Here is a 16,202-nt window from a genome sequence, read left to right on the forward strand (position 1 = left end):
GATCTATATGATATAAATGTATATGTGTATTATTGCAGTATTACCATTCAATTGTATGTAGGTGCTTACATTCCCCAATTTCGTCACAGTATAAGTAATGGAAAATATCGTGCTCATTCTAATCGGTCCGAATCGTAGGTGTGACAAAACTTTGAAATATATTTTTAATTTATTATCTAAATATTGATTATTCAGTATTATTTATTAGGTATGGAATTTTGCCCCCCCCCCCCCCAAAGCTAAAATGACCGCAAACAAAATAAAAAGAATTATGTAATAGAATAGCCCTCGAATAAAGTTTCGGTTTCGGTGGAAACTACTAGTTCTCAGTCGGACACTATATGAGCGTTTCACCATCTACGAAGCGATAGAACGTTCACGCCTCTACAAAAATTTGGCAAAGTGAGCGGAGTTTAGAAGATTCGTAAGTTAATGACGTTCATATCATAGATTATATTATAATTTTTAACAATATTTACAAAAAATTATAGTCATCAACATCACTGAAAGTAAAACTTACAAAAATAAATGCATGCGATCGATAGTACTAGCATGAGATATATCCGAAGCCACAGTAATTAAAATAGTAAATTACTTACTGTAGAGGCCGAGAAGTAGGGGGTTGCCGGCCAAGCAGATATAAACGGCCGAGCGCGTAGCGAGGCCGGCAACCCTATACCCCACGTTCCGGTCGAGGCTTGTATAGTGCTTTACTCAAACATAACATAAAATAATAATAAAAAAAAAAAGAAATGAAGCTGGCGGGACGCTAGTCTCGTCGCCCTGTTGTGTGCGCGCGTTGAAACAAAAGACGGCCGCATTGCCGGGCAGCGGCCGGGAAAGATGTATGATATCTCTTTGCAAGCCGCTAGTGACCGCGCGGGCAGCCGAGCCGCAGCGCTTGCAGCGCGATACTTTCCGGCCTATTATTTGTAACACAACGTCAATATTTCATGTTATGTTTGAGAAAAATATTTTTTCGATAGCCGCAATCCGTCACACCAGGCTACAGGTTACGATAACCGCCAATACATTTTGTTGGTGACTGGTTGCGTTACCTGGTGTCCTCGGTAGTAAAACCAGGCTTTAAAGTAAAAATATAATAAAAAAATGAAGTATTAAAAAGTATTTTAATATTTATGTGTCTGCAGGGCTACTACGGAATTCGAAAATCGAAGTTCGTATCGTACCGTCCCTCTCACTCTAGTATTAAATAATATAAGAGTCGGCGGGACGGTACGATACGAACTTAAATTTTCGAATTTCGTAGTAGCCCTGCTCCTGCTGCTCCGAAATATTTCATGCTATCTATCTGCATAATTACTTCTTTATACTACGTTTTCACTATAATTTAAAGTCTAGTGAGTTCTGTTTCAGTAGAAAAAGAAGACGTACTTAGATAAGGGTACAAAATGTGCAGGCACTAATGTATTGTAATAGTGTGTCCAAACCTGCGTAGTGTGAAATGGCATACCCGAAGTTTACGGCCAACACTAGACGGAAAAGAAATTCCACAGTTAATGAACAGTAAGTTTTTAAAACGGCACTTTATTCTAGAGGTTTGGCATCTCAAGCCAGATTCGAACAAAACGGTAAAAAGTAAAATTGGAAATTTAAAGTTCTTAATTATTTTTTATATCGCAATAAAGTAACGCGGTTTGGTCGAATCATGACTAAATTGGTGAAAAAGTAGCTTATAGACATAGGTTTTTAGTTTATACATTATTTAATTATATGTAATTATTATTAGGTATATAATTTTTTTATTAAAATGTTAACTGCCTCATACACTTCGTAGCTCTTTAGTAAGTCCAACAAGCTCTATTAAAATAATATGCAGCATTTATAAACATTCTAATACAATATTTAGACTCTTACAACAAAAAACATTCAAGCTTAAATAACAGTTTAACATTTATGATGTGTTTTAAATAAGTGAAATGTTGTACATTCCAAAAACTTTATTGACAGGTATTATTACGTTTTTGTGCCTTAATTAACACCACATTAAATGGAAATTACAATTAACCCAATACGTTATTAAACCATCCAAGCTACAGAAGCATTCATGCTTTTTTGAAGATATCATGCCATGAAATAATCCTTACTTTTAAACAAATACAAGTAACCGAAAATAGAATTCCACCTTTCAAGTTAACAAAACATAACTACTTATAAATGAGAAAGAATTGTTGGATGGTTAAAAATATTCGCAAGACAGTTCCTGTTTTGATAAAGTAAACCATTTATTTTATCACAAGGACATAAATGACCTTTTATTGACATCATATGTCTTTTTACATGATCCAAAGCAAATTATAATTTCTTCAACAGGGGCTATCTAATATTTATCAAAATTTTTATACCTTGAGGCCAAACACCATTTTCAAAAATTGTTCGTAGTGGATTGTGATCACTCCGTCTTGGTCAGTGTCAAATTGACGGAAAGCTGATGTTAAAGTCTGGAAATAAAATTTGTTTAGTTGAATTTAAATTATAAATTTTATTATTATTTATCGCTTATGTTTGTAATCATTTATAGGGTTCCGTATTCTTTGTTAACCACACTCGCAGATGGCCAAGATACAGGCTCAGCATAGTTTGGTCACTGGTGGATGGTCTTAAAATTTAATAAGTGATCTGGGCCCAATTGCATTATAAAGTGCAACCTAATAAAATAATATTAGTGAATTTCAATACAAAATAGCTAATACTATTAACTTGTATTTCGTTATCAATCTGGCCCTGTTTTTGTCAGTAAATGGTTTTGTAATTATTTTTTTTTAATCATGTAGCTTTGACAAGATTTCATGGATGTCGTAAGAGGCGACTGAGGATATAGGTTAAGGTATACTGTAAGCGACAGGCTAGCAACTTGTCACTATTGGACCGTTTTTGTCGAGTTGTTATAGCAAACTATTTGTGTACTAATAAAAAAAAAGTATACTTACATACAAAGTGACACAGCATTGAATAAAATCATCAAACAATATAGTGCCTCGTCCAAATCTGTCAAACTTCTGCACCATAGTCCCTACAACTTCATCAGACAATCTGTACCCAAAAGCTGTGAGGGCATTCTTCAGTTCTTGTCTGTCAATGTTGCCAGAGTTGTCCCGGTCAAATGAGCGGAAACAGTTCTGCCAGTCTGTTACATATTTCCATAGAGCTCCAAAGTCTTCAAATGATATGACACCTCTGTTTTGTTTGTCAAACATACCTGAAAATAACAGTTGAGTCATTAACATGATGAAGAACATTCATTGAGTAAATAATTGACATCTTACTAAGTTACCAATTTTTAGAATATGCACAATCTTAATCCCTAATGCTTAAGATAAGACGCAGGTCCTTGCAAAATGTAAGGCTTCTTTCTTTTCTTTGAAATCATCATCTTTTTTTTTTAAAGCAGCAGTAGTTGTGCTTATTAAATTAAAACAGATTAGATTTGAATGTAGTATTTTTTTAAGCATATAAATAAATAAGGGTTATCAAATAAAGAATGTAATTAATTTAAATATAATATTTGTACAAGCTTTGTTTAGCCTGGAATCAAGTCCAGGTTTTTATTATCCCACATAAAATATTTTATTTATTCCTTACTCTTACTCATACAAACTGTAGTATTCTATAAATTAATTATGCTTCCAAACATCTTACCAATCATAAGCCGGACAGTCTCTGGATTGAACGGATTCCATGTACCATTAGACAATGCTTGCTGTAGCTCATCTGCAGAAATGTAGCCACTTCTGTCCTTGTCCACTCTGTTGAGTAAAAAGAAGCAAACTTTTGTAACTTATGGTCATAAAGCCCAGTTATTACGTCCAGTAAAACACTTGTAGTACTTGAATTACACTTTATTCACCTTTATAGGGAGCTGTGCTTGCATGCATACATGGGAATGTGTGTGTCTACCCTACATCAATCACTTTTTATTATAAAAAGCAAGAGAGTTCTACCCACTTAATTATAATGTACATGACACCAGTTTTACTTGCAAGAAAAAATGAGGAATATTGAGGAACTGCAGTGCTTGATTGACCACTTCAAACGTTCGCTAAAGCGAGGCCCTAGCAATGTAATGTAATACAAGTTTCATTTTTCTTGCTAGCCTAACCTGGGCTTAACAACAGTACAACAGTAAAGTGTAGAAAAAGTAAATAAGAACTAAAGCTAGTTCTTCATTGGATGTAGTTCTCCATGTTGATTCATGCAAACACAGTTCCATTGACAGAGTGGTATTTACATTTTAAAATTAAACCTATTTTTAATGTCATTTTTTTTAATGAAAGAAAGTATAAATTTATTTGGCAAAATAAATAATGAATGGTTTATTTCTGAAGGTGTTATATCATGATATTGCTGCCTTGCATAGGTGGTCTCAGAGTGGCAAGGTAATGAGGGCTAAAAGACAGACGAAATATCGCAAGATGGCGTTAGTATCGTGAGGTTTTTTGACAAATAAACCTCACGATAACTAGAAAAAAAAATGTCCAATTCTTGAAGCTATTGCACACAGGATACTAACTGGATAGAAACCCAGAATCATGCCTTGGACGACGTAGCGTGGCGTCGCATTTAATTAGTGTGTTTCTGCCTTTAAAATGGTTTCACTGGAAGAACAGCGCTGACTCCATCTGAGAAGTCTGCATTTATGCTGAGGCAGAACCATTTTGGGTATGTACTTTTTCCTTTTGTATTGTGATATTTTGTCTCAAATATTTTTTTTAATTTTTATCTTTTACCCAAATTACCCTAACTAAATATCTAAAGAACAGAACAGCCAATTAAAATACCACTAAAATTGATGTCACAGTCAAATTTAAGAAAAGAACAATTATTTTTTACCGCAGGCTTTAATCAGAGAATTCCCGTGATCCACCCCAATACCGCCCACAACCTGAATTGGGGTCACAACTCGAGGTTTAGTAACGCTGTTAGTTAAGGAAATAATGTACATACAAAATGTTTGTTCTATATAACTTGTTGATGACTTGTCTGTGTGTACGGAATAAACATGTCATCTTAAGCTTGAAACAACAAAGTAAATGGGTATCAGCATAGACAGAGAAGAAATTTAGAACCATAAATGACTGTCATATCTCACCTTCTGAAGATATCCCACAGAAATTCTCTGCTTGGCATTGGGGATTGGAAAGACCTGCAAAGAATTATTATTATATTATTTTCTTGCCCAAAACATAATTAATTTCATTGCTCACCCGCAACCTTAGGATAGCTAAGTTTATGCAAGATAATATATATATAAGATAAGATTATTATATAAGATAAGGTAATAGTATATGCAAAATAAGATAGTCCACATGGAAATCCATGGAAGAGGCATATGTCTAGCAGTAGACAAATAAATGCTAAGAAGAAGAGAAGACTGGTGCTCATGTAGTTCCTCCACCTCCACACTGTAAGAACACACACAAATCACACAAACCCATCTATCACCACCACCACCACCATACTACCAAATGTTAAGACTAATAAACCACAACAAACATTTTAATTTGTCACTGTTTCTTCCTAAGTACCCACCTATATTTTTTCTCAAACAAAACTACCTACAACAAATTTAAATAAATTTTGTTTGTTTGTTTGTTTATACTCTTTATTGTACAAAAAGGAAAAATAAAAAGGTTACATAAATAAAAGTAAAGTATTTTATTTGTCATAATTATAAAACTACCTTGAATTTTTATTTATTTACTGTAAAGGCGTGTTTTATTAATCCTAACTGTTATTGCTGAAGTTAGACCCAAGCCGTAGCAAGACCCGATATTGTTGTACCTTATTATTTCCATGCATTCCACAACATCGAGACGAAACTCTTTAGCTATCATAAGGACGCTGGTGAGCAGAGAAATTCTTTTAGTTCACTCAAAACATAATTCGCAGTAGGTAACTTAAAGAACAACCAGTTGCATGCAAATAATACAAATTCATGGAGTCATTTCACGTATGAATAGACCTATGCAGCACCAACGCTACATTTTGTCGACATTCAAGAATATATGAATGTGTACGAATATGACGAAAACTTACGAAATAGAGGAAAAACCACATTCTAATGACTAACACTTGTTACCGTCACTTTTTAAATACAAGAGTGTACTTACATGTTTGTATAGTTCTAGTGTAATTAATAACACAAATCAAGCCAAACTTTAAACGGCTCGATAAACAAAAATACAATGCAGTAACTAATAATTATCTCGAAAATGATAAGATTATAATAAAGATGCAATGTATTTTCGACGTGCTGCGCTGCTTTAGCTGTCATGTGTCATCTGTCAAGGAGACAATTTTTTTAATTCATCCTTCCGATGGTAGGCAAAAGGAACAAAGTTTATAGAAAATTATGAATATTGTAGCTTATAAATAACAATGTACACATTGTATTACTCAAAAGCACACGTAATTTTGAGTAGTGTTGAGTCTTAGTGCTCTTAGTCAATGCACCACAAACAATTCAAGATTAGACTTACATGTGGCTATATGGGCTTACAAACTTTTGTCTTTTCCAGAAAGAGACAACCAAAGAGGAAGGAGATACAGAAGGAGATCTCTATCTCTATTCTATAAGGAGAAAACTTAAACAAAAAAAAAAAACAAAGTTTGTTTCAGACACATCTAAAAACTTGCAAAAACACTTTTTAAGCTTTCAATGTTGCGTTTTGTTATTTATTTTGAAATGAAGGCTTGAAGTCGGTACTAAAGCAAAAAAAGTCATGAAATACCGTCTTTATCTAAATTTATTTGACTTTTATAAATATACATCTGAGGGAGTGATTTGTTTCTGTTTAATTTAACATTTATTTTCAATTTTTTTTTCTGTTTTGTTTCGTGAGGTTATGGCTGTTACGATGGTTTGGTTATGCGTATGTATCATGCTTCGATATTAAAATGGCGGATGTCTCAAGTAATGACCGAAAAATAAAGCTGACTAAAAACGGAAAAGTTGTAAAAAGACGCTCTCGAAATCCAGAAGGTTAGTATGATGATTGCACGCTCAAAACAAACGGCAATTTATGAACATTGATCAGATTAACTTAACTGTCGACTTCTTTGATATGTGCCTTCCGAAATGTTCCATTTTTGACTCTTATTACTTTCTTGACACGTAAGTCAGACTTGAAATAGTTACTCGTAAAGTTTTCATATTTTATTAATTCATTCAGAGAACTGAGATTATACGATTGGTTGCGCTTACATAAATAATGTAGGTATTATATACTATAACTTCGTATTTCCTTTGTTTGGTTTTGCTAAGGTTTGAATAAAAAATATATTTGTTATTTTTTAGAATGGCACAAACAAAAACAGAAACGTCTCAGAATAGCAGGACTCGAGTACATAAATGCAAATGGCAAATTGGTTCCTCCCAAACAGCCTGGCCCTGACTGCAACTGCCGCCGTAAATGCTTTCAGAAAGTGCCAGAAGACATAAGAATGAGAACCTTCCAGGGCTTCTATTCTATGAAGACCCATGATGAGCAAAATGCTTATTTATTTGGCCTTATGAGGCAGGTGGACGTCAAACGTAAGAGAGTTAAATCTAGCAGCCGGCGAACATGTACTTTTGAATATTTCATTCGTGTGAAAGGCCGTGAGACTCAAGTCTGCCAGACAGCATTTAAAAACATTCATGCCATTACTGAAAGGAAGGTTAGAGTACTCTGCAAGAAAATGGATGATGGAGTAATGTTTCCCAGTGACAATCGTGGGAAAAATAGCCATCGTCGTTCTGGGGAAATCAGGCTGCCAGCTGGAGTAATTGAACAAATTAAAAATCATATTTATTCTATTGTTCACACTCATCGCCTAAAAGACTTCATTAGACTGGACAAAATTGCAGGCTTAGAGATAAATATCTCAAAGATGTGGAAAGACTATATCAAAACATATGACCCAGACAACATTACTGCCACAATGCCCAAATCTAAAAGAAGCTCTGACTTGGCATTGCCTAATGAGACTCCTACTCAGTCTCAGGCGACACCAGTTCCACAGGAAACATTTGCCCCTCTCGCATATCCTGGCAGCGGCCATCTGGTTAATTTGGCTGAGAATTACTTCCAAAATCAGTACCAGACAGCTGCATTGGCAAGCACTGGTACTCAGACTAATTTCTATCAAACTCAGAATGGAGCTCAGAGCATGGGTATCCTCCTACACTCTACTGCTGCTGCAAGGCCTGCCCAGCCTGCTACAGCCTACATTGTGCTGCAGACTAAACCTGAGCCGACAGTAGCTCAGAATCCAACAATTGCATACACGCAAAACCCAGAAGTCATCCAGGAACATGACGAAAATGCAAAGGAGAAAAAGGTAAAGAAAGAAAGAAGAAGGGGGCCTCTTGTAAAGCAATGGAGATATACTAATATATTCCATTACGAAATCAATGGTGCAGCTCTCTCTGCAATTAAAACTAGGTTGGGCATGTACTATGCAGAGAGTGATGCAGCGAGGAAGAAGGCCAAGCAGGCGCGCCCGGCCGAGGGTACTCCCACACAAACACCTACAGAGCAGATTAGACCTACTCACACTGTTACTATTTATACATAGGATTAATGCCTTAGTTTTTTGCTTGGCTGACTGGTTAAGTAAAACAGTCACAATTACCCTGATTTATTTATGCAATCTTATAAAATTAATCCAGGCCATTTAAGCCAATAGTTGATTAGTTTTTCAGTTGGAATGTGTTCATTCAAACTTGCCCAACCACTTGGCAATTACTCAGATACATTAATGACATCTTGCATATACTATGACCATTGGTGTGCACACCCCAGGTTATTAAAGCAGTTCTCAATTTTTTTTGGCTATGTAACACAATTGGAAAACTAAATATTTGCAGAGCTAAAAACAACTAATTAAATAGGGGGTTGTACTCTGTAACCTTACAGAAGTATTTATTTTAATCATGTGCAGTACTTTTGTGAAGCCCCCACAGAACACTGAGAATGGCTGCATTATGAATACGCTTTGTATGGATTGATAATGTTCGGAATAAATAAATGTGATTTTATTATACAAAAATTATGTCAAATTTACTATAGGAATTATGATATTTTGCTTTTAAATAGTGACACAATTAATTAATTTCAGACATTTTTTATAGTAATATTTGTGGTTTTCTAAGATACTTGGTAAAATTGAATTTATAAGAATCACTTTCAGATATTTGGGAAAAGAGACACTTGGTCCCCACATTGTACTGGAGGCAATTATCTCTTTCCTTGGTATACAAGGTGTTAATTGAATAACTGAAAACCTCAGATACCCCAAAAATATTTTTTAATTTTAAGTTAGTTGATTGCATTTATTTTTGAATATTCTAAAAGATATTCGTGTGTTTTGCTAAGTCAGTAATTCTACTTCATTTCTAACTCTACACTCATAATTTGTATTTGTCAGTTGCGCTTTGACGTTTTTAGAAGAAAATCACACATTGACAGCAAAACGGCCAGTATTAAATTATCGAAATAGTATGCAACTCGCTAAAATATTTAAACTGGGCGCAATAAAAAAGGGATTTAAAAACACAAACACAACCTGATTTAAAACATAGTGTAATCGATTCTACTCTCGATTCTGAGCAAACTACTTTCTGGTTTTCAGTTATTTAATTAACACCTTGTATATACGGTAATCCTGTTGGATCATATTATTATATGTATTTAGTTTTTAAATAATCATGAAGCTATCATTGTACTACCTTAAGGTATTAATTTTAATCTTACGTAATTATTATAGGCAATAATCTGAATAATGCTTGTATTAATTCATCTACATTGCTGGAATAATAATATTCAATTAATTAAAATATTAATTTATACACTTTTGTTTTCATTATCGCTTCCATTAAGGGCCTACGCGAGGGGTTGGACACTCCACAGTTTAGGTACGTTCGACCGACGCGCCTAATCATTACCTAGTTGTTTGTTGTCTGTCATGTATGTTAAAGAATATTTACTTATTTATTAATAGTATTTTATGCAACTGTATCGTAATAGGGGTCCTTAAAACACGAGTGTGGGTTTATGAAACGAGGCGTAGCCGAGTTTCATAATAGGGTCACATGAGTGTTTTAAGGCCTAATTACGTACAGTTGCATACAGGTAGTTTATTGAATTCATATTAATACCCACTGTTATCTTTATTCATCGGCGAGTGGTAACCCTATGCACTTGGCGCCAAACCGGTTTCGAGTCAACGGTACCCAACTGAATATGAACGCTCGTGTAACATGATAAGTTTCAATTTCGCGTGCAAGTCGTAAGAGTAGGGAACGATTTATACCTAAACTTGACTTTTGTTCGAGAGAGTCCCTTCTGTACGGTAGTACTATTAGTTATTCTGTGCCTACGCCAGCTGTAGCGGGTGCAGATAAAATCCGTCCGCGTGCAGTTAGCGCTTAGCTCATATATTTTTCAATAGGCGTTCACCAGCACGCTAGCGTAGGCCCTAATGCTAAAACAAACCAAATCCTCAACGCAAGTAAGGTCTGCATTTACTACACATCAGGTAATTGAATAGACCTCGCTGGCAAAACAAACTCAAAACCACTCGCAACCTGCTATGCCTGCAGGCGGTCGTTAAAGTAGTTTACACTCATCTCGGCCTAAATACGTCCCACCGCTGGGCACAGGCCTCCTCTCAGATTGAGAGGGCTTTGGCCGTAGTTCCCACGCGGGCCCTGTGCGGATTGGGAACTTCACACGCTCCATTGAATTGCTTCGCAGGTTTCCTTCACCGTAAAACTAGAGGTCAATTTCAAATGTAGGTAATTTCGCACAAGAATTTCGTAAAACTCGAGAGGTGCAAGCATAGGTCTGTGGTGCAAGCTGGTGGGGTATGAAATGAACCCAGCAGCAATCCTCTGCTTGAGATGCCATAGGTCAAACCACTATGCCCCCACGGCTGACACTATCCGAGAAGAAAACTCATGTTTTAGATCAAGTGCCTATGTCTTTTCGAATGCTTTGATGATACTTGCTTACATTACAACGTTTCTTTATCTATGCAACAAGGTGACTATCTAGGTGTACTAAATTCAAATAGACTGCATTGTAACTGCCGACTGTTTAAAGTTTCAGTCGTCTGCGCAGCAGTCTACAATGCAATCCTATTAAACATATTCGTGTCGAGAGACCGCACGTCACTAAAACTATGTCGAGAGACCGCACGTTCGAGTTTCGTAGTAGCCCAGCAGAACATTTGTAAAACGAATGAAATTACAAGAGGTGGTTTTTATGGAATTTTATTGTACACTTAAATTACGCAGACAGGACGCAAACGCCGCCGACGTCCTTGATCTTCTTCTCGGCTGTTTTTGAGAAGAACTTGGCTTTAACGATCACAGGCTGTTTGGGGAGCTTGCCTTTGCCCAGCAGCTTGTAGTAGCCCTGTAAAAAATATTGTTATTTGTTATGATCTGTATATACTGTTCTTCTTTTGGGTTCTTACAATAACAAATCGAAAATATTAAGAATGAAAGTAATCGGATTCTGAAAACCATTACCGATTTGATGACTGGACAGCTGATAAGCAAAGCCTGAGTTTGAGGTCCCAGGTTCACACTTCAGTCAGAGATGGGACAGATGTTATGTATGAAAAATTGCCTAGTACCCATAACAAATTTCTGTATTATGAAACATGTAATATTTATTTTATTACCAGTTCATATCAGTTTGTAAATTTCTACACACAAAAAGGGCATAGGTTGGGCTGAAACTTATGAGGAGTTTGGCCAATTTACTAATCATAATAAGTCACTAGCCGTTGCCCGCGACTCCGTTCGCGTAGACTTCATTAATGGCTATCCCACATGAACTATGCAAATTTTCCAGGATAAAAATATCATAGGTATTATGTTCATCTCCGGACTCAAACTATGTTTATCAAAATCCAGAGTAGTAGATCCAGATATTACCCCTACAGCCTACTTTACCTCTTTATATTACTTTAATAGATAGTAGAAATAAAAATAGATTAGTGAAGTCAATGTATAGGAAGTAACTAATTCTTAAGATTTTGCCTCCAGCGACTTTTGGCTTTAATTTTTATGGATGGTGTAACTCCCACATTTGTGAAAAATTTGCCAAATTTCAGCTTTCAAAACTTTACTCTTTGGTTACAAAATAGAAAAGATAAATAAAGTATTTTATTTCGCCAGCTGGCAAGCAAAACTCACTAAATTTCTGTCACTGCTTTTCAAACAGTTGTATCTAGTTAGTAATTTCATACTGAGATACAAGCTTTGTTGCAAGTAGGTATTTTGTACTTAGTGACCTTTGCTTGTCACCCAACGATTTAAAGATATCTTAGGATATCTCCATGTTCTCTCAAAGCTATGCTATAATTTTGAAGAAAAAAAAACATTACTAATATTATAAATGCCAAAGTTTGTGTGTGTGTGTATGTTTGTTACTACTTCACGTTAAAACGGCTGAATGGATTTGGATCAAATTTGCTATGTAGATAGCTGGACATCTGGAATAACATACAGGCTACTTTTTATCCCGATATTCTCACAGGATCAGAATAAAATCTCGAAACTCATCTGCTCGATGTAGAGTTATGAAATTTGGCACTGTTGTTTATAATGCAACATCAATAAAGACCATGATGTGATTTTTGGGAATTTTCACAGGAATTTATTTATTTATTCCATTAATGGTAATATAATTTATGTCACATAATCATCATCAGTAAATGTATAAATATATGTGAAAACCTCAGAAATTAATTCACTAAGAAAGAACCTTTCATCTATTTTTTACCATAATCCGTAATTTTGATTAAAGTTGAAGTTTGGCTTATTCGGCACAAATGTGGCATTACACTATCCATAAAAATTAAAAGCCAAAACTCGATGTAAGCAGAAGCCTATCCTGGCATGGCCTTTCCAGTCAATCCAACCACTAGATGTGGGTGAAATTTTACTTGCATGATTTGATTTTAAGTTAAAATCTAATCATGCAAGTTACTTAAAAGCTAGTAAACATGCCTAATGCATGCCTATAAAAATTGCTACTGGATAAGAAACTAGCCAGTTGTTTATGACTTAAATTGTGTATGACTTACAGCCTTAACAATGTTGATGACGGGCACTTTTCCATCGGTGGCATTGGCATACTTAAGGCGCGACTGCTCCGACACCAGCGTCCAGAGCTTGTCGAGGTTCAGCACTGGGCAGAAGTCCTTGTTCCGCCTCAGATGGTAATTCCTCATGCCCAACTGTAAATTAAATAATTATGCAAATTATTATAACTGTTATAATGTGAAGATATAATAAGAGAAGACGCTTAGCCCTAAAAATATGGCATTTAAACCACTTTACAAATAACCTTTTTTTTATCGGCAAAAAAATACAACATTATAAGAAAACTAAACTTAATCAGTAACAGTGTGTGCAAGGTTCCTTATCCATGCTGGGCTTGCATGGCTGCATAGAAACTATAGGCCATTTCATTCTAAGAGTCTGTGCCCAGCATTGGGCAAGTTGTTCACAAGGAAGAGTAATAAAGTTGTTCTCTCAATTGTGTATTTTTTCAGATCACTAACATTCTTAATCATGACTTGGTACAGTCGAGTTCATAAACTTGAGCAAAAATATCTGAACATGCTTATCTACCCTGTTATCAATAGCCGTGTTCAGATATTTTTGATCAAATTTTTGCTCACAAGTTTATGAACTCTACATGTGAAATAGTTATATCTAAGCAGTATTGAACTCGCTTGAATTAACTTAAAATAATAGAAGCAGATACTTTAATAAGTTAGTTAATAATACCCCACATGCTAGATTCAGTGGGTCTACTCTTAGTTCCAAGATCAAGCAACTTTATTTACGAAAATAAGTTGCTATTTTTATTTCGCTTTTCTTCAGCCTGTCCTTATAAAATTTAAAAAAAAATATATATATATAAGAACAACACTTCAGAATTACAATGCTTTTGTTCAATAAGGGTTCATTTAGTAATTTTGTATGATGCACACTATAACTGGGAAACATATAGATGTAATTCTAAAAAATATTTTTACCTTGCCGAAGTAACCTGGATGGTATTTGTCCATGTTAATTCTGTGGTGGTGCTCACCACCGGCGTTACCGCGACCTCCAGGGTGCTTGCGGTGCTTGCCTGCAACCCAAACATATCAAATTAAAATCAAAGCTGATACACGACCAGACATGGGTGACATGTATCACGCAGAGCGGCATCTGTTTGAGGTTAGAGCACATCCATAGTTAATTTGTAGTTAATGATAATTGTTACTCACCGATACGTCCGTGACCATGGCTCACGTGTCCTCTCAACTTCCTAGTCTTCTTTTTGGAGGTGGCCTGAAGAATAAACGTAAGGTTATGATAAACATCACAAACGGTTTTATTAACAAAATAATCTTTCAGGCACCATCATTAACACTATTTACGCACTAAGCACCATTATATTTTATAAGAAATATTACGATTTCAAAGATAAACTTAGATAAAATGCTAGAAATAAACACCAACCATATTTCCGACTTCAACGTCAAATTCACAAAGAAAAAGAAGAAGAGGAGCAATACTCGACGTGACATATGTCAAAAATTTGAGTTGCCAGAGATCATAAACTCATGCTTGGTGTTTTACAAAAAATTAAAATGAATTTACATCTCATATATTTCGTTTTCTAGATTTTTTTACCGTACAACGACAAAACCTACTAGACACTGGCAAAATTGTCCTCCAATGGACAGCGCCATATTTTTCTAAAAAACAACATATTAATTTGCTTTGCTAACCATAAGCCATAAGGTACGAAAGATTAGTATTCAGTATTCAGTATTTATTTAAGTATAGTAAGTTATCAGTATAATGTAATGTGAATCCAAAAAATAACTCAGAAGTAATGATTATCCTAATAATGGAATTTCCTACAATTAAACATTCCAATAACATTCTAATGAGGTAAAGTCTTTGGTAAAGAGGTGATTAGTGTTAATGGGTTGGTATTATATATGATTTATAATTTATTTATTTAACCTGTGGCGACGCGCCTGGCAACTCTATTCAGTACGTTTCCAGAAAATGGCCGGGGTTGTGTGTTGAGCTGCCGTCTGACACGTATTTTTCTTTAATTCGTTTAAGATTTGATAAAAGTTTATTATGTTTGTATTATAATAATACTAGTGCTAGTGAAATATATATAAATCATCGAAAATGGAGTTTCGAGACACCTTGATTGCTGCACAACGGAATCAACAACAAAAGTCATCTGTGAGTTAATTTCGTAGTTTTCTAAACACTTATTACTGCGCCCTATTTAAATATAATATGAATATGTTAACCTTAAAATTCTTTGCTACTCCTATTGTATAAATAAGTTTACTGCTGAAACGCAACTTTTTCGAGAACTTTTACTTTGGTGTTTTACAAGGTTTGACAGATATAAATATTGACTAGAGTACTTTGTTTTTAGCGTAACACATACTATAGAGTTGGATTTGATCCGCCAAAGAAAGAACAAAGGCAAAAAGATAAGTTATCCGAAAATATTTTGAAGTTCTTGGCTAAGAAAGATGAGGAAGAGAGGCAGAAACAACTGGAGGAGAAGAGGAAAAGGAGGAATTGCTCGCTATGCGTGACCCTAAGGCCCTCCGGAAAATCCAAAAAACTCTGAAGACTATAAAATCAGCCAACAAGTCTGTGATTGAAGACGCAATAGATCACAACAATACTGCTGTCACCAGGGATGGCCCAGATCAGCCTGATCAAGATGACTATGGGTATGAGTCCCAGGAAGCAGCTGCCATCTACGAGAAAATGATGCAGAAGTACAGCAAGATACCTGATGAACCCAAGTTTCCAGTCGGCAGTAAGTTGAACTTCTATTTAATGCAAATTGTGATTTTTTTGTACTATTCTGTAGGTTCCATATAGACATTGACATATAGTTATAGACTGCTTGTTTCATACATTAAAACTGTGCATAATTGTTGTTAACAGTGCATGGTGGCAAAAGATTTTCTGTTAGTATGTGATTTACTGCAAAAAGGTAGTCTAGTTCCATCTAGTGCATAATTAAATAGTCACCTGGTAGTTGTGGTTATTTAGTAATTAGATTTTGCAGTTAATTTTGTCCTTGGTCCTATAACCTTGTAAGTCCTTGCATACTTTATAAAGTACAAATCAATTT

General features: G+C 35.2%; 4 protein-coding genes across 5 annotated transcripts; 2 read left to right on the top strand and 2 right to left on the bottom strand.

Annotated features, from left to right (window-relative positions):
* Window positions 1–7: 7 nt before the first annotated feature.
* Window positions 8–6,294, bottom strand: LOC141445163 (programmed cell death protein 6-like). 2 transcript variants are annotated; one of them, XM_074110952.1, is made up of 6 exons: window positions 6,132–6,294; window positions 5,111–5,164; window positions 3,661–3,767; window positions 2,952–3,220; window positions 2,367–2,462; window positions 8–1,493 (listed from the first exon to the last, which is right to left on the bottom strand). In XM_074110952.1, coding segments are annotated over exons 1-6 (540 nt in total). In that variant the 5' UTR covers window positions 6,134–6,294; the 3' UTR covers window positions 8–1,481. The 2 variants fall into 2 exon arrangements, with proteins under 2 accessions (XP_073967053.1, XP_073967054.1); XM_074110953.1 differs by lacking the exon at window positions 8–1,493 and having other exon boundaries at window positions 1,942–2,462.
* A 447-nt stretch (window positions 6,295–6,741) lies between these two features.
* LOC141445164 (uncharacterized) lies at window positions 6,742–9,505 on the top strand (the record flags this gene model as incomplete). The annotated part of the gene is given in 2 exon segments (XM_074110954.1): window positions 6,742–7,003; window positions 7,319–9,505. Coding segments are annotated over 2 exon segments (1,347 nt in total). The 3' UTR covers window positions 8,581–9,505.
* Window positions 9,506–11,262: 1,757 nt separating this feature from the next.
* On the bottom strand, window positions 11,263–14,566 carry LOC141445167 (large ribosomal subunit protein uL15-like). The gene is made up of 5 exons (XM_074110958.1): window positions 14,537–14,566; window positions 14,302–14,365; window positions 14,065–14,162; window positions 13,105–13,257; window positions 11,263–11,423 (listed from the first exon to the last, which is right to left on the bottom strand). The coding sequence occupies exons 1-5, from the start codon at window positions 14,537–14,539 to the stop codon at window positions 11,295–11,297; spliced, it is 447 nt and encodes a 148-aa protein (XP_073967059.1). The 5' UTR covers window positions 14,540–14,566; the 3' UTR covers window positions 11,263–11,294.
* Window positions 14,567–15,066: 500 nt separating this feature from the next.
* LOC141445166 (protein SPT2 homolog) lies at window positions 15,067–15,946 on the top strand. The gene is given in 4 exon segments (XM_074110956.1): window positions 15,067–15,283; window positions 15,486–15,621; window positions 15,624–15,881; window positions 15,936–15,946. Coding segments are annotated over 4 exon segments (462 nt in total). The 5' UTR covers window positions 15,067–15,226.
* The last annotated feature ends 256 nt before the right edge of the window (window positions 15,947–16,202 follow it).

Source organism: Choristoneura fumiferana, unplaced genomic scaffold, assembly GCF_025370935.1.
Source record: "Choristoneura fumiferana unplaced genomic scaffold, NRCan_CFum_1 Sck3bRy_379;HRSCAF=1007_pilon, whole genome shotgun sequence".
NCBI classification, from domain to species: domain Eukaryota; kingdom Metazoa; phylum Arthropoda; class Insecta; order Lepidoptera; family Tortricidae; genus Choristoneura; species Choristoneura fumiferana.

Bases quoted from the DNA above. Each gene is read 5' to 3' on its own strand.
- LOC141445163 (XM_074110952.1), bottom strand. The intron at 3,768-5,110 runs GTGAGATATGAC...TTTACTCAACAG, and splicing joins CTGTGGGATATCTTCAGAAG to AGTGGACAAGGACAGAAGTG. The intron at 3,221-3,660 runs GTAAGATGTTTG...TGTTATTTTCAG, and splicing joins GACTGTCCGGCTTATGATTG to GTATGTTTGACAAACAAAAC.
- LOC141445167 (XM_074110958.1), bottom strand. The intron at 14,163-14,301 runs GTGAGTAACAAT...TTTGGGTTGCAG, and splicing joins CCATGGTCACGGACGTATCG to GCAAGCACCGCAAGCACCCT. The intron at 11,424-13,104 runs GTAAGTCATACA...TATTTTTTACAG, and splicing joins TCATCAACATTGTTAAGGCT to GGCTACTACAAGCTGCTGGG.